The following is a 21,214-nucleotide window of genomic DNA, read 5'->3' on the forward strand; positions in this document are numbered from 1 at the left end:
GAAGTGATCAATTAAGTCGGACATGACATGACCTTACAGAATGAGCTTTTATCTTTTAAACACCCGGGCCATGGCAGCACTAAAATTAAGCATAAAAAAAAAGAAAGAAAAAGATAAAGAAAAAAAGCTTGAATGACTTGATGATGCAAAACCAGACACTACGGCACTCATTTAGCAGATTTTCAAAGTTTGCTGAGAGAAAAAAACAAGTAGACAGCTCAGAACAATGTTATTTTTTGTACTTCCTGACCAAAACACATTCCACGCATTAAATCTATTTTTTTTTTCCAAAAACAAAATTCAATAAAAGACATATAATAAGCATAAGCTTTTTTCAAAGTCTTTCGGCTTGTCTTTTATATTTTTTTTCTATAAGTTGTTTTTTTTCTGTATCATCCCTTTTTATTATCCCCTCTGAGAGTCTGATTAGAGGATCTCACCTCGACTTGAAAAGCAGATAGCACAGTACAGGTGAGAAAAGAAAAGGTCAGATCTACATACAATCACTTACAGGTCTGTGGGCACTGGTACAGTGCAGTGGGGTTGACAAAGAGTCTTTAATGTGCATCAAAGTGGTGAAAAGAGTTTCAAGCTGATGCACCAAAATGGCAGAAATAGTTTAAGATTGACACACCAAACTGGTGATTCAGTGTCATGTTGTTGCACTGACATGGCATTTCAGCAGTTTTCAGACCAATGCACCATGATGGGGTCAGCTTATGTTCAGCTGTAAAGTCTACTCAGGCCACCATGTGGACACCGCCTCGGAGATGACGACACATCTAGTACCGTGGGTACTGGTGAAACGACACCAGAGAAGAGAAAACTCAGTATGGACTCCCACATTGTGAAAAGGCAGAGTAAAAGTGGAGAAGTGGAATCTTCCGATATTCACTGAGATGGAGCCTTTTCAGAACTACAAGGGGCTGCTGTATGTATTCCCAGGGCTACAGACAAAACTATTGTTATATACGCCTCCATAAAACAACAACTCAATAATTGCTTAGTAGTGCAAGCCCCTTTGAGTTGTTTAATGGCTAAAGACACCACCTGTCATCCACCAATGGCAGCCCTGGAGCTCACAGGAATATGTTTCCTGTGGTCGGAGTGGTATAAACTAAACCCACCGAGGCGGGGTTTAGATAATAATAGTCAGGTCATTTCAGCAGATCTCCATTACATGAGGCAGTTCTCATATCGTAAAACAGAAGCAATAAAAAAGATCCCTTTTCACACATATCCCCCAAAATAATCCCCCAAACAATCACAAGAACAACAACAATAAAGCAAAGATTCAAGCCCCCTCTGCCCCCCCCTTCCCTTTTTGCACCTCGCCAGCATGGACTGCAGGAGGATAAGGACCGCCCCAAAAGACCTCCACCTCCCCCGTCTTCTCCACATACAAAATGGACACCCCTGGAAACACCCAAGCAGGAACTGAAAACATAAAGATTCCTATGTACACATCTCTATCCTCTGACTTTTTAGCTTAGCCTTAATGTATTTGTTTCATCCCATGACCCTAGCCACCTCGCCTCCTCCTCCTGCTCCTCCGCCTCCTCCTCTTCCTCCTGAACCAACCACATCCTCAGCAACTCCTCATATAGAAGTGCCCCTGTCTGGATCGTTGCCATATCCAAAGTTGGGTCCTGGACCTGTGGGCTGGTAGGGGATGGAGGACATTGTTTTAATGGGGCTGCGGAAGAAACCACCGTTGGGTGCCCTCTGCCTGAAAGGACCCACCCCGCCAGTCCGGTGGTCCTGGAGGACGCCCCCGCCACCGCTACCGAAACCAGCGGAAAATCCGGCAGCAGCTTTGGCGGAGAGGCTGCGGCTGAGGGTTTGGATCTGCTCGGGGATGAAGGTGGTGGTGGTGATGTGGGTGTTGCGGAAATCACTGATCTGCTCGAGTGCCTGGCGCGCGGCAGGCAGCGCATCCATGTCAAGGGGTGTTAAATCGACGGAAGAGGTGGAGAACTGCTTGTGGGGGCTTTCATCCTCGGTGCACAGGCTGTTAACCCGGCGGTGTAGGTGCTCCAGGTCGATCTCCTTATCGTCCTGCAGGCAGGGAGGGGGCATGGAGGAGGAGGAGGACGGAGAAGAGGACGCAATGATGGTAGATGGTCGAAGGGAAGAAAGGTTAATGCGAAGGGGAGGCAATCGTAAAGAATATGATGGTATGGATGAGAAGGGATGGGAGATGAGAGAGATCAGTGGAGAAGGAAACAAGAGAGGATGAGAGGGACGAGAGAGTTTCGAGGGAAGATGAGCGGGATGAATCAAGGGAAGATGGATAGAGGAGAGAGAGGAGGTAAATGAAAAGGAGTGAGGGTAGTGCAAGTAGAGCAGTAAGGAAATGGAGAGAACATTGAGGGAAAGAGAGCAGAGTACGTGCAGAGAGGATATATTTTGAAAAAGAGGACATGGACAAGGATGGGGTTGTATTTGTATTCAGCAAAAGGGATGCCATCCATCCGACCAGCATAAATGGATTTTAAGAATCATAGTGAAAGCAAGTCAAGGGCGTTAGATAACGCATATGATGGCACACATGTGGCCAAACAAAAGTTTTGGCACAATTAAAAAAAGAGATTCAAGTTGAGGTAAGTGCAATAGTTAAGAGTGACAATGAGCGTGAGGGTGACATAAAACAAAAGTAATAATAAATGGTGGTCACGGGGGACGTGGGTGTGACAGGAAGCAGGGAGAGCAAAAAGAGAGGAGGGGAAAGATGGAGGGAAGAGAAGCACACTCTGAGCTGTGGTCAGGATATTGAAAGAGAGAAACATACACACACACACTTCTACAAGGTCTTTAAGGGAGTGCAGGTAATCTGGAATACACGCAGAAAACACACTGCCGTCATGCTGTGTGCTCTGCGATTCCAGGGTGCTTGGTCTATCGTTGATATAATATTACACTACGAATACATCTTAAATTAGGCAGTCCAAATGTTCAACAATACCTTACTTATCTTATATATTTTACTGCTTCTTGTCACCATTGCATTCTGGCCATCATGCCAAAAAATTCACATTGAGATTGAGATCTCATTTTCAAGTGAATTTTTCTTCCAGGCCACATACAATTCATCACCGCTATGGCTTACTTATTAACTACATCATAGAAAGTAGATGATTTAACTACAATCAAACAATCTTTAACAGACTTAACAATCTTAACAATGACAAAGTGCATACATTAACTTAAGCTTTAACTTAACTTACAGTATATGTTAAATGAAACTTATAATTACTATATTCACATTTAAATACCTTATCCACATAGTCTAAAGGATGGTAACACTCAGTGAGAGGTGTGTCATGCTTTTGCTGGATCGGGGACAGTGGTGCAAGGGAGTTTGCGATGGATGAGGTGAGGATATAGAGAGGAGGAGGCTTAGCTGAAAGGTGTTAGGAGGTGCTGAAGTTCCCAAAACTTTTAAAATGTTTGTTTTTGTGGCAATGTGCTTCTCTGGCTTTGAGGGAAGGGTCTCACAGGTGGGTGTTGGGAAGTGCACATCATTTTAGGTGTTTCATTTTGGTGTTTCACACTTCACGGAAACACTGGGTGAAGTCAAACAGGGTTTTGTGAAAAGGGGAGTCACATTATTAGGGGGGTAAAGATAGAGTTACTGACCGTGTCCTTCGGGTCTGGGGGGTCTGGAGGGGGCTCTGGACCTACTGTATGTAGCTCACGGACAGAGGGGACCAACGGTGGTGCCCCCTGGTTGCCATCTAAGGAAGGGACAGTGGGAGGAGGGAGAGTACGAGGGGGCGCTAGTGTTTGTCGTGACACTATCATACACACACTACACGTTTGAAAGAGGGGGCATCCAAAGGGTAAAGTTCAAGGAAATGAAGGGAAGTGGGAGAGAAGAGTGCATCACAAATGGTCAGTCTGCTGCCAGTGAACGGACTAATGCAAGGAGTGATCGAGAGGGACTAAGGAGAGGAGAAGTGGGAGGTTGTTGTGGAAAAAAGTGGCAGGAGCTGACTGCATTTACTGTGAGGGGAGGTTTTCCTCCATTATAATGCCCACTGTAACATTACAGATAAGAAGTCAACACTGAATCACCCAAATGATCATAAGCTGCATCGACATTAATAAAATAATAAATCTAAAATGTATTTAAATACACATCACTAATTTATGTGCAATACAAAGGCGTTATTTTAAGCCAAGTTTAAACCACATACTGGTTTTTGGCTTCATATTGTAATACAAGGTTTTGCAAAAATCTCTGTTACATAAAATAAATACTTCATGGAAGGCTTTTGACCTGCATATATAACTTTACAGAGCATGTAACTTTAACTGTTTGGTCAAAGATGATGCTCTAGTTGCCTCTAGGTAGAGAGACAGCACCCTCTAATGGCAGAAAGGCATCATTGCACACATAGTCAGCTGGCAACATGCCAGATATATAAATGTTTTCGAAAGAGGTACGCTTTGCTTCCAGAAGACAGCTACTGTGAACACCAAAGTTTGAGCCCTGCAACTCGATGTCCACCATTCCTCTTAATACATTTTCATTCATATAACATCTCTAATAGCATCTGTCTTCAAGCATTACTAACCAATGATTTATTTCTATCCTCTATTGTATGTATAACCTTGGGGTGGGAGGTGATGTGGTGAAGGTGGTCATTCTCATTTTGGGAGTGAGCTCTGAGGGGTTGGTGGGTTCGTAGGAGTGCTGCACGATCAGGGCGCAGGGAATGTCGCAGCATGCTGGGGGCTGGTAATGGGTGGCGGTGGAGGCAGTGGTGTTGGCGGTGTTGGGGTTCTGGTTCTGGGTCTGACCGCCCAGGGCGAGAGGGTGCTCGTTGGGGCTGTGAGGGCAAGGATCAGCAGCTTGCCTGGCAGATGGGCCATCTGCCTGCGTCTGGTGTGAGTGTGTGACGTGCATGTAGGTGTGTGAGAGCAAAGAGAGAGCGACAGAGACAGAGAGAGAGAGAAAGAGGGTGATGGGAGAGAGATGTAGAGTAATTCATTTAAATGTGTTTGTGTGTTTGTGTGCATGCGAGTTGAGTGGGAAGTTTAAAACGAGCCAAAAAGGAAAATAAAAAATTAAGAAGCCAAACAGACACACGGGCAGACAATCGGCAGACGGAGCGGAGACAGAGAAGGGATGAGTGACAGACAAGATCAGGCAGATGGAAGGATTGTAAGGTGGAGGAGAGAGAGAAGTCAATTGGAGAGACAGACGGGTGGGGGGTGAGCGAGAAGAAAGACACGGCAGTCAGTCAGCACACACAGTTAAGCAGGTCGTTCTGTGTTGTGTCTTCAGAGAGACATTCACACAGTCATTATATACCTGGAAAGGGGAGATGTTTAAATGGCATTTTGTATTGCTCTCTCCCTCTCTCTCTCTCCCCCTCGCCCGCTACACCCCTCAACACAGAGTACTTATCTACAAAAACAAAACAAAAAGGAAATATGAGAGCTTTGAGCCACAGTGACACAGATCATAATATAGAGTTAGAGCGAGGAGGCCGGCATTACCCATCCCAACCACAAAAACAAGAGGTCCGCTGTTTTAGGTGTACCAAAGACAATGATACACGAGGAAGTGCCCGCTCTTCTCGCGCTAAATCTACATGGATTATATGAAATATCAGACATGGTCAAAACCACAGACGTTACCATTATGGAAGAGTTCTGACGACGGCAATCATTTCTGTTTTGTCAATGTGCAGCGTTACAGAGACTCACAGGTGTGAACTTTTGGAGTTGATTCCAGTGACAGAACTCCTTCATGCAAACTTCTTGTAGAACATATATATCGGCCAGAAAGGGTAAAGCAATACAGCTGCCCTGTTATGAATGAAATGGGCCTCAGACACTCATCTGGAAATAGCTTGTGAAAAGAATAAAGGTGTCAAAATCTAGACTAGCTTCCAAAGCAGTGTTAAGGGCACCTTTTTTCCTTCAATATTCAGTGCTATCATTACAAACATGCCCACCCATGCATCAACCCAAAATGTGACCAGATGCTTTTGAGCACAGTGTAAAAGTAGCAATACGGAGGAAGATGACAGATTTTCATCCATGTTTATGTTGTTACCAAATGGGATATCTTCAGGAAGTAAGAACTGTGGTTCATTTAACTATTATGCAAACTATCAAAGATCCCAAGAGAGCAAGCATGACTTGCAAGGAGACTGTCACAACCCCACCCCTTTATACTGTGTGCATATCCTTGTCAAATGTGCTCAATCATAATACATCACTAGTGAAATACATAAGTCAACTCTGTGTAAATGTTTGAATTTGTGTTTGTGAGTGCGTAAGCCCGATAAAAAAAAAAATGTTTACATTGAGAGGTAGCCTCGTAGATAGCACAGATGCCAGCCATTCGACGACACGCAACACAGAACCATAGCACAGACACAAACACCGACATATAAGCTCACAGTCAAAAGCAGTTACCACAGCATTACAGCAATGAATGTAAAGGCAAGTACAGACATGTACAGTATGAGGTTATGCATGTTTTAGTATGTATAAGAAACACACAGACACAAACACCTGCAGCTTAGTTGTATAGAGTTTGAACAGTGGATTGAGGGTTTTTATGTATGCAGGAGGCATGTGTGGGGATGGTGTTTTGGCCATACGATCTGATGGATGGACACAGTCATGATAAGCACCAGTGTTTACTGAGTTGAAGTGAATTCTGTCCCTCTTAAGTCGCGTAGAAACCATCAGGGATTATGAAGCATGTTTACAACAAACTGAACAGATGTATTTCTTGCATTCATGGGTTTCATGAGCATTCATCGTACAAGCCTGACATGACGGAGGAGACGAGCTAAATGTGAGGCAATGATGATGTGTGTGCATGCATGTGAGAGCTCGCTGGTGTGTGTGTGTGTGTGTGTGTGTGTTACTGTAAGAGTGACCATATCAGGGAAGCTGTTTGTCATCTTTAACAAATGAGGATGAGTCTATTAATTTTCTAATTAGAAATGATTAGCACTGTCAGAGTAAGACTGAATACACAATCCAAAGGTTTTATGGTGAGAACAAACTGATCATCTCAAAGACATAACTGCACTCACTGTACATCAATCCTTTTGACATTTTTGCACTTGCACATTTTAGGTTAAGCCAAGGGAAGAGTTGGATCAGATAGTATGTAAGGTGGTTCAAAAGGAACATTTTTAGTCAGCCAAAATTAATTCAATAATAGCAGAGAAAACTATTTTGCTGATATTAGCCAGAATTCTCTATACAGTAAGTCTAGAATATTTCTTCCCGGACACAGTAACTCGCTGCATTGGACTTGAGTGTTGGAAGTAGAGTCCTGATGCCAAGTCTGCACTCCAAATTCATACAGCTGGTGCCAATGTATCTTACTTAGCCAAGTTTTCTAGGCCCATGCACAAACAGTGGGTCACCAGGCTTTCCTATTTTATGTGAAGCTTGCAAAAATGCGCAGAGAGCTGCATGCTCTTGGCTGTGCGTGATGGTCTCAAGTGGTAGCATTCACTGTGACAGTGAGACAGAGGCCAACGAGTTCTTCATTTAAACTGACAGAGAGCGAGGCGTCTGGTGGAGTTAATTACAAGCTTTATGGTTTGCTTCACTTTATTAATTTAACTTTAGGAAGTTGGATGACATTAAACACACTAGACTTACTCCATTGGCCATGACTAAGGCCAAATTGCACGCGGAGGCAGAGCTCTCTCCCCAGTCGATAAAATGCAACATATGCAATTTATCTAATTAGCTGCTTTGAAGTTGACTTAAATTTGTCTTCCTTCCTCCACTGACTCAGGACATGCTGCAGTGGTCCCAGCTTGACTCTCTACTCTTCTGTTCTCAGCAACCATCTTTGCAGCTGGTTGCCCATTTGGAAACATTCTGCACAGATGGTGATTTGAGATCTGAGTATGGAATTCCCACTGTTTTTACATATATTATGACGGGATCATTTCTGGGCAAAATAAGAAGTAATATCTCAGTAAAGTGGAAAAAAAAACTTTGATTGATACAGTTTGTTCAATGAAAACTTTGCCCACATAATGACCATTTGTATACAGTAATGCTGTTGCCTTGAATTCAAGAAGAAAACATTATTTTTCTTGCATGCCTCAATGAAAAACCAGAAAAAATATTGATTTATCTATTGACAATCATTAGTTTACAAACTCTTTCATAACCTGTGCAGCTTAATCAAAGCTTAATGTATGCAGTTACATGCTCACTACTTACCAAACACATGGATTTTTGGAAAAAAAACCCCTAATATTGGAGTCTGGCTTTGAAAAAGGTTTTTGAGAAAATGCTTGTGTTTGTGACAACTGGATAATGTACTGATGTACAAATGGTTTTTTTATGGGTTAAGTATTCCTTCAAAGTGCTGTTGCCTTTGCAACAGTGGGGTGAAAAGCTTGCTGTTCAAGAAACATGCAACAGAATAATTTGGCTGAGTAGCATTTTGGGACCGTCTCCACAGAGACATTAATATTGTTGCATGCATTTGTACACACGAAAAGTGTTGAAAGTAGTTGTGTAGAGAATGAAAAGAAGTTAAAATCCTCCACACATACCTGGCAACTTGCTGAGTAAATTGGCCATAATTGTCGGATTGTGGATTTTAGAAAGTTACAAAACTTATTGGCTGCAGGCTCAGCAGTCAGAAATGTGTGTGTGCAGGGGGTTTCAGATGTTGTTTGATGATCTAACAAGCAATGAAGGGCAGTGACCTCCTTGAGGTTCAAAACCTTGAGATGAACCAACAGCAACCAATCAACCACTGCTTTGATAGAGCGAAGGATAAAGGTCAGGGATCAACTATCAAAAACAATCATGGCTGACTGAGCCAACCTCATTTTCACCATGGAAGCACTAAAGGGGCTTTTATAATGAAGCACTACTACTTTGTACTAAATTTGGATATCCTGTTGCTTTGTTTTTATGTGCATTCAAATAAAATCTTATTTCCTCCTCTAATCATAAAAAAACAAAATAACCTGAAACTATACATCTCTTTTATTGCTGCTCAACGAGGCACTAGACTAATAATAGCAATATCACTAACTGGAATTGCATTATAAATGTAAATTATCCATATGTGACATAAACTATAGTGATTTCCATATGTCAGTTACTGCCTAATGCCTTATGCAAAACCTTAAACAAGATCTACAAAGAGAATAAAAAAGCTATCCCAGTTTAAATCCCTGCTGTCCCCCCTATTCACTGTTTCCACTCCACGCCTGCACTCAGTCAGGGGCTGATTCCACTGGCTGCTCTGAGTGGCTAATGAAGAGGGTAGGGGGGCGTGAGTGTTTGTGCGTGTTTCAGCTGAACCACACTGTGCTTAACATGACTTTGGGCCCGGCCGAAGGTTTGGTGTTTTTGTGGCTGCTCAGCTGGTGGACATGACCACTGATCTGAATGACAGATTAAAGCTGGTAACTGAGCAGGGGGCTGGAGGTAGGGGGTATATATGGTGTGTTTGTCAGTGTGTGTACTCAAGTAAAAAATACTGATGCCTGGTCCAAAACAAAATGACATTGGCAGTCAGTTGGGTGCCAATGTTCCATGTGTTGCAACACATTATCTCTATAACACTAAGAAACAACACAGTGTGACCCCACATGATTAACAGACCTATTTCTGGTTGCACTGGGGCAGCAGTTTGGTTTCATTTGACTGGGCCTCAAAACTGATGACTATGTTTCTTTCTTAGGCACAGTACTCAGACACTGAATCAACTGATAGCCCTTTTCCACCAACATGGAATCGGTCCTGTATCTAATTTTGAACCATTTACAGAATTTTGAACAAAAATAAATTGGTTCAGAATCTGAAAACTTGGTTCTCGGTTGAAAATAAAAATAGCGGGTTCTCCTTGACCCATAATCCAAAGTGATTATATCAGTGGGTGAGTCATATTCTACTGGTTGGAGAGAGAGGATGAGAAGGCAAAAGGGAGAAGCCGAGTGAGAAATTGTCAGACAAAAAAAGAGCGTGCAGTGGTGTCATTAATTGTTGGTTTGTGCTTGTTTTGGGGGTAAAAACGAATATCTGGAACAAACTTCCAAAGGTAATCAATGCAATTCACAATCTGCTACGACTGTTTACTTATGTGTACTTCCGTTGTACAATGTCCTCTGTTGACGACACACTCTTGATTATAATGGTTTTGCTCAAAACTGATAGAAATGCAGACTGATTTGCTGGATAACAGGAAGGTTCAATGAACCTCACACTGGGCCAGTTCAAGGCATACGGGAGATATATAGAATCTCTGTTTTTGTGAAATAGTATTGGATCCCTAAATGATGGGCTGTAGCATGCAACGTAAATATTTAATATATGTAACTTGATTCACTGAAGCAATTAGATGGCGGAGAATTCAATCATGGCAGCAATTTATAAGCAACTAAATTCAGCTTAAGCAGATCAAACTGCATTCAACCTGCTGTTGAGCATGTTGCTCTGTTCTCACAGCATTTTGGAGCCAGTTTAATGGCACATCACGCTGGATCAATGGGGGAACTTGCACATGGCAAATTTACTGAGATAGGAGGAGTCTGCATGCTGCTTCACAGCTCCTGCTTATGCATTCACAGAAGTGCAAAAATCCTCTCACAACATCAGCCTTAGACTGTTTCATTTTCTACAGAGGAAAGAAGAATCCACTTGGAGTGCAAGTCAAATTAAACAATTAAATAAATCAATGAGCAAACCGCCCAAAGGGCAAATAATAAATACAACAAATCATTTGCCACTGTTGATCAGTCACAAGCAATTACAGGTGGTGTATTGGACTGCGGTAAACAAAGCTGTGTGAAACTTCCAAGTAGTTTATCAAAGAGGCATGTGCACGCTGCAGTGATCACAGCTGATGAGGCACACTGGTTAAGTTACGAACCATCTATTTTCCCCCAGTAACACACCAAAATAAATCTATGTTTTGTTTGTAGTATATTTCTGTCTTACAGGTCAAAGGAGGTCACTTACACTCAGATCACATAAATGACTGGAGGAACGTGTGATGACACTGTACACCAGTGTCGGACCAGGAGCTGCTCATTTAATGATTTGGAAGCAAAGGTTTGTAGAGTTTGATGCTGAAACTTTCCCTTTAAGTTACTTTCTAGATGACTGGTGTTATCAGTCTTTTATCATGAAAGGTAACCTGATCTGACATGAAATCATCCTGGGTACAGCCGCAATTTCCATTCCCATCTTTTTGTCATCTTTTCTAATTTATTCTTGGAGGAACTTTAAATTAGTGTGACACCACAGATTAAGGAGATGAGCCAGACTTCTCTTACTTGTCTCTGGTAGTTGGAGTCATGCAGAGATGTTCACTTAGAGAGTCCTAATTAGTGTAATGGTCATCTTTTTCTCCCCCATCAAAACCCATTTTTGGTAACCAGGCAACAATAGCGGTAATACATTACAGTAAGTTGGTTTTATATCTGTAAGGACTGGAAGTTGAATGATAGGTTAGTAAACTGTTGTGCGTCAATTCTCTAAAGTCATTATCCATAAGTTAACCTTAACCTGCCTTTTTCAAAGAACTTCCTCAGAGGGGAAAAAGCAATTGTTTGAAGCTGAAGTAATTTACCTGATGGCAAAAACATTTCCCGCTAAAATTAATCTGTGCTGCTTCATACCTCAGTCTAATTTGTTACCAACACATAAATAATTAACTCTAAACCAAAAGTGAAAATATTATTCCACACATAATTACATTTCTTTCAGTTCATCAGTGGCATGTTTTGCATTCCAAATTTGCTACACTTTGCTGCAATTTCACAGTTTTGATTAAATTTATTTACTCGAACCCTTTCACCCTCTGTGTTTTGGAAAACATAGCAGTAGGCATGAGAAGTGACAAGTGGGTTGGTGCTAAAAGTTCAACTGTAAGCAGGTACAATTCCCTTTTTGGGTAAAACTGCTACTGAAATGGAGATGTTACAAGAGTAGCTAGCACTCTCTAATATCTGGTCAAAAGGGCCTGAGCTTGTGTAATTACAATGTATTAATCAAAATGCAACTTAATAATCTTTTTTGAAGATGTCTTGTCTATAGTGGAGCCAACAAAGCCTCCAAATCACAACAGACTGCAGGGTTTCTACGAGGGGAGGATGTTGCCAGCATCACTTTGATTGCCTCAAATGATATCCCTGCTGAGGTGATCAACCGCATATAGGCTGATTGGATATTTCACAGGGCGCTGCTGCTAATTATCAAGGTGGAGAGTTGCCACTGTTTTGAAAGAACGCCGGTATAAATATCCATGTTTAATAGTGTGTCAGTGTTTCTGACACTGCCTTGGTCAAGGCACGCGGCAGCGTGTTCAAACAGGCCCTCGGGCTGTTTTTGTATTCTGCTTTTAACATTGCCAGTGTCCTCTTTTCTCCACAAAACATTAACTTTTCAGAAAAATAAGTGGTTGATTACCCTGTTGACACTGTTGCATTTGCCTCATTTTGAATTAATCAGCACCATCAAAATAGAATTAATAAAACATTAAAAAAGAGGTGAGATTATGCAGTAGCTGAATACTGAATACATCATACAGCCAGTAGAGTTTCAGTCCATATTGAGGATCTGGACTGTGATTGGGTATTGTCAGGGTTTAAAGAGATGTAGGGGTTTGTGGTCACAATATAAAATGGTCTTGGGGGACTGAATATTAACTGTAATGACACGCAGCTAAATCGACTCATTCATACTGCCTTAAAAGAACACTACGCAGGGTTATCAGTTACTGTTTGTACAGATGCTCACTATCGAAAATCAAAATAAACGCCAACCCCAGAATCACTCTAGTTTGGCATTTAGTTTTGCAATATCTGCATTTTTTCTGTGCCATGTCTTTTGGATGCCTGCTGCTTACGGTCTGGCACCTGATTGCTACTTTTTAATAGAGCCCCGACCTAGCCTGAGAGCTGTGGGTGTATATGCCCATAAACATCCTGAACACAGAAAATAAAAATAAAATAAAATAAAAAAAACAGGCAGAGGGCAGAGTCTATGCAGGAAAATACACTACCAGACACTTATAGTGGGTGATAAGTGATTACTAAGAGGAATTACTTTTGTCTCTGGCTATACATTGTTGTTTTTAGGAAAATACTACATAGTTTATGTTGAACTCCTTCCGTTATCTGTTAAATGTGACAATGTTTATCATGATTATGTCAGCCAAGCCATCTTATATGGCATTACAGTCAAAGTGATTTGGCATCAGTAGAATTGGCATTATTTATATCAACTAATGACGACTAAGAAGTGTGTGGAAAATAAACACCATTTTCAAGTAAGTTAAGTAAAATTTGCTTTTTGCAGATCGTGCTTCTTTGGCTCATCATTTTGATTATTTGATGGTAACTGTAATTACGACGGGATGCTTTTTAAGCTGATAGTCTGATTAAGATCATGATTGTGGGTGAGAAGGGAAAATGAATAAAATGTTCTCAGGAATTCTGAAAACACCAAAGCCCTGTTTAACCTTTAATTCCCTTCCTACATACGCAGAGATTTATATACAGAAGAAAATGCAGAAGATCAATGCCAGTTATATCACTGGAGATCTAATATAGCACCTCCACGATTCGTTTTGACAGAATGTGCAAAAGCCGAGCAACATATACAGCTCCAGCCTGCGCTATCAGCATAGTGTTGCTGATGTTGCTCATGTGCAAATTTAGATCAGGGGGAGCGACAGTGTGAACATGAGTGTTTTTTTTTTCAAGGTTTCAGTCGCTGTCAGTGTTACAACTGCTTCACAAGGAGGGCTCTGCATCCTGACAGGAACAGACCTTTTTTCACCTGGACACAAAGTCTAGACTTTGTATTTAGTAGTTCTACAGCCTTCTCCCCTTGCCTCAGTTAAGCCTGAAACCCACCCATCGATCCACCCATCCACCCACCCACCAAACCCATCCATCCATCCATTCACTAAATTTTTTTGATTCCTCCTTTCTATTTTTCTGCCTTTTATATGACTTTTTTCTCTCTTTGCAACATAAAACAAAACTTTAGATGTATTATTGGTGTTATACCGCTCTCTGTACCATCGCTCGTCCTTTCAGTCACCCATTCATCCCCCTACCTCCTTGGAGGGGACCCTCGATCCCTTCCTCCGTGACCACCAGCTTTCCACCATGGCAATGAGGCAGGAGAGCACCACGCCGGCGGCCAGGACGCAGAAAACACCAGCGAAGCTGTGGATGTCCAGGGCGTTGCCGCGCTGTCGTGTCTGGACCGAGCTGTAGAGGTCACAGGGGCTGTCCTTGGGCCACCACTTAAGTTTTAGTATGTCCATGTCACCGTTCTGCTGGAGCTCCAAGATTCTAGGACACAGAGAGGAGATGCAGGTAAGCACAGCGCCAAGTACAATAAAGGCACATAGAGATGCACAATAATGGATTTTTCAAGGACATGCCGATATATATAACAACTAATTTGGCCAGTAACCGACACAAATATCAATATATCCACAATTTTTCCCCACCTAATTTCAGTGACCATCAGCTCTCTTCAGTAGTAGAACTAACTTCATATTGTGCACGCTCTTATTGTGATGGCCCACCAGCATATGCAGAGATATATATACCTGAGATACAATGCTTTTCAATGTATGTCACATTCATTCACTGTGCAAAATAAAAAAAAAACATGTTGGTGAATTGAATAGTTCATTTTGAAACCAATATTGGCCAATACAGATGATGTTTAGATATTATCATGCATCCCTACTTTACACACACCCACATAGAAGTTAAAAATTTACAAATATTTGTTAAACACATTCAGAAGTAAGCAGGCACACATGGATAAATGTGTAGATGCATCAATGAGGAACAAGCCAGCAACATTCAGCAGAATAAGATAACACTGTCCAGGATGAGCAGTCATATGGCCATTTCAGGTGTCTGAGTGGCATTTGAATGATTAAAGAGTCACAACGCTTCAAAATAATCACAGAGAATGAGAAGTATCATAAACCTGACAACGCTGCAGCTTTACTGCAGTTGCTATACCTCCTCTCTTCCATTTGAGGGCAGTGTTTGCCAGTTAAATTCCTCACTGATCCCTGACAACCATATTGGGCTGTCAAACTCATTATGGCTAACATTAATATGTTTTGCAGCACAGCGCGAGTACACTGCCACAATGTCATTGTGCAGACTAGCTTTAGTCCCACGATTGATGGCTTCAGAGAGGATACAGCTCAGAGGTTGATGGGGTCCCTCTGTTAGCCTTCAGCTTATTATTTAACTGGGTCGTTCGTTTTGGTTTGGAGGAGAGCTGCAGACACACACAGACAGACAGGCGTACAGACGCTCTGTTAGCATTTCGGCTGGGTATTTAATAAGTGATGTAGCATGGAGGAGAGAGGGGCACGGGGAAATGGAGAGACAAAGACGAAAAAGGCAACGTGGGAATGCGTGTGTGTGTGCGTGTTTATGCATATACCTCCCTCACAGGCAAATACATACTAACACAGAAGACAAATAGATGCAAATAATCCCTAAGCTACCACATTGATTGACACCAACAGTGTAGACACACTTTCAGAAGTGAACAAAGTCACAAACGTGACTGCATGCATGTCAGAGCAAACTTAAACAGGATTCATACATGTGTAAATAGAGACAGATGTTTGCAATTATCTGCACAACTTCCTGAGGGCAAGCCCCTCCTGCAATTTCAATGACAACAAGCTGACATGAGTGACAGTGCCCATCTCTCATCTTCAGTTTTGCTCATGCGGAATACACAAAACAGACTGAAATCAATCAAGGAATGCAAATGGACCCTGCAGACAGTTTACATAATTAATTTCATCCACAATAACCAGAAAAAACATGGCTCATTTCAATGTAAATCAGCTAAACAGCCTCAGCATGTCGCTCTATAACCACGTCACTCTCATTTAGGGACAGTCAGTTATCACTCTCAGGGCTCTTTTGAGCTGCTGGGACTGAAGAAGTAAATGGTTAAAATGGCAGTTGTATGGGCGAGAGAGGGAGAGGAGAGGAGAAGAGAAAAGAGAAGAAAAGAAAAGAGAAGACGAGAGACAATACGAGAATAAAAAACTAATTTGAACAGCAAATCCACCGACATTCATTCTAATACAAGATCGTGTCCACCAACTGCCGGTTTGAAAGTGGGATTGTTTGGCTCTGATCAGCACAGATTAGTGCCAAGATTAGATAAGTCTTTGTGTAGATGATATGAAACATTGACTCAAAACAAATTAAATCAAACTGATCTGCAACAATGTTCAGCAGTAGTATAGTAGCGGCAATGGCCTAGTTGTACGCCCTGGTTATCACTCTACTGGCATGAAGAAGAGGTAGTCAGTGTAGAAATCCCTCATTGCACAACAATATCGCATCTGTTCTTTTTCAGAAGCGCAATGGGCCCTACTCCTTTTTTTTCAAACATGTTACTGAGTTACTTTTGGACTGTAATATTGTTCTGTTTAACACAGGGCTTGTGCCAATGAAACTGCTTCATGCTTGACCTCTCCGTGCACTCCTGACTCTCTTTGCATACGGATGGCACAGCTTTGTGGGCTGCTAAATCTGCACAAATAAGACAAAAAGAAACTTTGTGATTCTTAAAGCACCCACAAAGGGTTGAAATGCACCACTTACTGCACTGCCAAGCATATAGCATCTTGGTGCTCCTGTGCTATTTACATGCACTTAACCCTTTGAAACCTAAGAAATTTCTTTCACCTTTCCAAGATATTGCCTAAAATTAGGCAAACTAAGATTAATGACCTTAAAATGTGCTGGAAATTAACATTATTTATTTTATCATTTATTCATTCATTTTCCGTATCCACTTGTCCTCGTAAGGATCGCGGGGGGGATCTGTCATCAGGCGGAGTACACCCTGGACAGGTCGCCAGACCATGACAGGGCCGACACATACAGACAGACAACCTTTAACGTTCACAGTCACACCTAAGGGCAATTTAGAGTCACCAATCAACCTGACCTGCATGTCCGCCCACGGACCGAACCCCGTTCCAATCGGGTTTCGAACCAGGGAGGCTCTTGCTGTGAGGCAACAGTGCTAACCACAACGCCACCGTGCCGCCCCCATTTATTTTATATATTTTATAATATTTTTTGTAAAATCGTTTAAAAAATAAAATAATTATTATTATAAACAATGTTTTGTGGGCCCTATTTTGGATAATTTTATAAACTACTACTTTTAGGTAATTTTCTTGTCACGTTACTAAATTCATGCAATTTGTGGAACATTTCTTGCCAAGTTGGTCCTTGTTTTTTTTCCCCCCATGCTTTTGAAAGAAATCAAACTAATTTGCTCAGGTTTCAAAGAGCAAAAAAGCTTGAGAAAGGCATCTGAATACAGCACAAGAAAAGTGATACTGATCTGTTGACCTCCAAGCCTGAAAGAAATGACCCAAACGCAGAAGTATCAAAAACTGCAGTTCATGGAATGGCCACTTGAGGCTGGTAAATTCCAGTTGACCCCTATGTTAGGATACCCGACTAGACAGTATAAATAATCATGTTATCAACCTGAAACAAAAAAATATGTTTTGGGCTCTATAGCTAATCCAAACATCCATGACAAATTCAAGGGCGGGCTGGCTTGAGTGACAGGTTGTCTGCCAACAGTGTCCTAGCCTTCTCAGTCAGATCCACCCCTCGCTCCTCCACAGCATCAGACTCTCGCCCAAATATGGTCACTTCTGGCTCAAAAAAGATGGCTATGGCCAAAATACCAGATTTGAGGCTTGAAAACGGGAGTCAACAAACCAGCCTGTGTGACCTCACTGTAGCCTGCGTCCATTATTTATACTGTCTTTGTGTAATATGCATACAATTGGCGCAAAGTTCTATGCAAATAAGCCTCATTGCAAAAACGGTCCAATTCACAAAGATCAGCACTAATACCCACACACAGTTACAGTGAAATCATTACCGTCTTCAGAAAGTTGGTGTTAACTAAAGTGTGTTTATAACAGGGTGTCATGCCCACACACAGCACCAACAGCACTGACAGACTGGAATATTAAATACCCAAAACAGACTCTTTCTGTCATGTTTAAAGTCCTTGCCTGAAGTTTTGGGATCCCTCTCCTCCTTGTCGGTCAGGACCTGTAGCTCGCAGTGAAAATTTCAGTTTTCTTTTCTCCCTGCCATTGCTCTGCCTACTGTGTTCTTGGCACAAAAGCAACATTTATACTTTGCCATGTGGATAATTGCAGTCAGACCCAAAAAAGAACAGATTGCACCCAGCAGCAAAACTTTATGGCCACGTTTGTGCTGTAATATTGTTGGTGCTATACCTTTTGTGAACTGGACTTCGAGACGGGGTAGATAGTGTTTGCATTTGATGTGAAATGCATGGTTCTGTCAGCGGCACCAAACTATTCTTTGTGAATATGCCCATCCAAGAACTAAATTGCTGATTGCTGGAGGAGAAACAGCGCAAAAACACTTTGCTGTTGCATGTAGGGCACACTGTTGATATGCAAGGTGACATGGCTAAGATGAGGTTTTTGAACAGTACCTGTGTTTAATCAAAATATAACAGCATCTTAACAAGTTGGTTCTCAGCTGATGACAGCATCACAGAAGAATCACTGTTTCTGAAAGTCAAAACAAGCTTTTTTTCCCCTCACAGAAGTGTTGTGCCTTTCATACAGTAGTGACCTTTTTATCTGTCACTTTGACAACAAACACACACACGCAAAAACAAGCCTGCACTCTGACAGATGGCTTTGGAGAAAGATGGATTACACACAAACTAATGAGATGGAATAAGAGCGATCCCACCTATCAAAGACGCCAGGCAATGTTTTGTCAAAATATTTCATCATTTCTTGTTTGGAATTGAACCAACTTCTAAAGATTTCTTGTCCGACTTGATGTCTTTTCATGTCAATCGAGAAAAAGAGGCATGCTTTGTGTTGTGAGTTGCCGCCTGTTATCTCTGCTCGTGAGTTGACTGTTCTTACTGTACGTGTCACAAATGTCATGTCACATAGGTTTCTGTGCGGCACTTAAAGGAGTGTAAATAAGCAGAGACATTTTTGTGTTTCATGAACTTAAACACGTGTGAACATAATTACTATAGACAGTAAATGCCTTTGTGACACAATTTTACAAGAGGAGTTTACTGTTGACCTTTGGGGGTAATCAAATAAACATTCAAAAAGGTCATTACTATAACATGTCTCTCCGTGCAGAGAGAACAGCGATGCCACATGCATGCAATTGTCAAATATCATATAGAAAACTGATATATAAATATAAATATTGCATACATCCACAAATCAAAGATATGATTTTCAACTATTAATTCAAAGACTCACTAAATGCCAACTTTTTCCAACCCTACTATAGACAATCAAAAGGATGCCAAACAAAACAACAAAGAATAACTAAAAGGCTTACTCCCAAACGTGATCAAAGATCAGACAGATCAAAACATATAAAAACAACAATTTCAAAAGGAGACTTTCATCAGAGGAATTACTAGGATGTGACTAAGCTGCATGTAAATTTGAGGGAGGACAGAGAGGAACAGATTTGAGATTCAGGACAGAGTGCTCTCTCTCTCTCTCCTCTATTACGACCCTGTCTGCCCGTGACGCTCATCATCTATCATTCTGCACTAATTGGCCTATCAGAGTTATGCAAAAGCTGCTTCCCTGATAGGCCCTTGAATCAAATCCTAACACTGACATGCACTCACAAGAACACACACACGCATAATGGCTACATTCACATTTACCTTACATTTATCTCATTGAGGTTAAGTTGCCCTTATCCCGCCCACAGACAGGAAAAAAGATACACTCATTTAAAGAGGATAGAAATGACGACCATGCTGGTAATATTATGAGATGCCTGCTGTCATGTTTTTCCTAACACATATATACCAGGGCGTGTCTGAGTTTGGACAGATGGTACAAGACACAACTGAAGAGGAAGATGCTTACATGCAACACTACAGGGCCTTTTAAAATATGATGGCAATCCAGACATAATGCTTCATAAATGTAATATGAGCTTGCCTCAGTCCTAATGCTAAAATGTATCCATCTAGTGCTTGGTCACTTAAGGTTAAGCATGCTCAGGACGCCTCGCACATATAAAATCAGTTACCAACAAGCCTAGAAGAGATCTCTGTTAACTCGTGGTAGCTACTGAACGAGGAATACTTCAACTTTAAGAGAAAAAGTGAGCACGGCGATGATCATTTTTAAACAAAAAAGTGGTTTACCGCTGCGATTCATTTATCTCCATCCCATGGCTGACAGGAGGGATGAAAGGCCACCGTGAGCTGCCTGACAAAAACACGGGTTGAGTCAAAGGTTTCCTGCAGTACACCATCTGTCTAGATCCCTAATTTATCTGTCGCTGTCTCACCAAAAGAAAACACATCTTCCCTGGAAAACAAAAATTTGCCTGTGCACACACGTATGTGCAAACACACAGCAACACAAAGCGAACGTGTGCACAAGCAGCAAAAGCAGAGTCACTTAAAACTACACTGCGATTCTGTAATACAAAGATTGTTTGAAACAATGACAAACTGACATAATGAGAGCTATGAGAAGCTAATTAAAGTGTGTGTCTGTGTGTGTGTGTGTGTGTGTGTGTGTGTGTGTGTGTGTGTGTGTGCGCGCGTGTGTGTGTGTGTCATGGTCTTTATGTCCTCATGAAGGATCACAACATTACAGAGAGTTTGATGGAGTTCATGGTAAAGCACAGGAGAGGAAATCTGACAACTAATTTATTTTCCCCACAGCAGTGTGCTCTTCCCCGCGCAGTTATCCAAAAACTTTTTTTGCTTTAATTCCAGTCTGAATTTGTAGAATATAGAACTGAGGGAGTGTACACTTAGATGTGTTTCTTAGTTTTTCTTCCTTCGGGGCGTGTTAGTGTTTTTGCTCCAGGCGTCATCAGTCAGAACACTGCTGCCTGAGGTATCGGGAAATAGATCACTTTAATCACTAAAAATAGCATCCACTACATATTATTGCAGAATGTACGGTAGAGGTATTAGTGTCCTGCATTGTATACATATACAGGGGTTGCTATACTGTTTATGACTACATGTTAACATATATTTGAATGCATTTTTGTGTCAGTATATACGTGAGGGGTTCAATGTCGTTGTCAGCTGCAGTGGAGTAGAGTGTGTGACAGGTGAAATGTAACAACAGAAC

General features: G+C 41.6%; 1 protein-coding gene across 5 annotated transcripts in view; it reads right to left on the minus strand.

Moving 5' to 3' along the window:
- Nucleotides 1-1,333: 1,333 nt before the first annotated feature.
- The window catches only part of grid2 (glutamate receptor, ionotropic, delta 2), a 587,880-nt gene continuing 567,999 nt past the window's right edge, over nt 1,334-21,214 (minus strand). The window contains exons 15-18 of one of the 5 annotated variants that reach the window (XM_088076650.1): nt 14,093-14,333; nt 4,617-4,888; nt 3,640-3,811; nt 1,334-2,058 (exon numbers count right to left, since the gene is read on the minus strand). In XM_088076650.1, the coding sequence (XP_087932776.1) occupies nt 1,600-2,058; nt 3,640-3,811; nt 4,617-4,888; nt 14,093-14,333 (1,144 nt within the window). In that variant the 3' untranslated portion in view covers nt 1,334-1,599. Of the gene's footprint in view, nt 2,059-3,639; nt 3,812-4,580; nt 4,889-5,320; nt 5,417-14,092; nt 14,334-21,214 lie in introns of all 5 variants that reach the window. The other 4 variants (XM_088076652.1, XM_088076653.1, XR_015776434.1 and 1 more) reach the window with 4 other exon arrangements.

This window comes from Plectropomus leopardus, chromosome 4, assembly GCF_026936395.1.
Source record: "Plectropomus leopardus strain MGB_pleo_1.0 chromosome 4, ASM2693639v1, whole genome shotgun sequence".
Lineage (NCBI taxonomy): Eukaryota > Metazoa > Chordata > Actinopteri > Perciformes > Serranidae > Plectropomus > Plectropomus leopardus.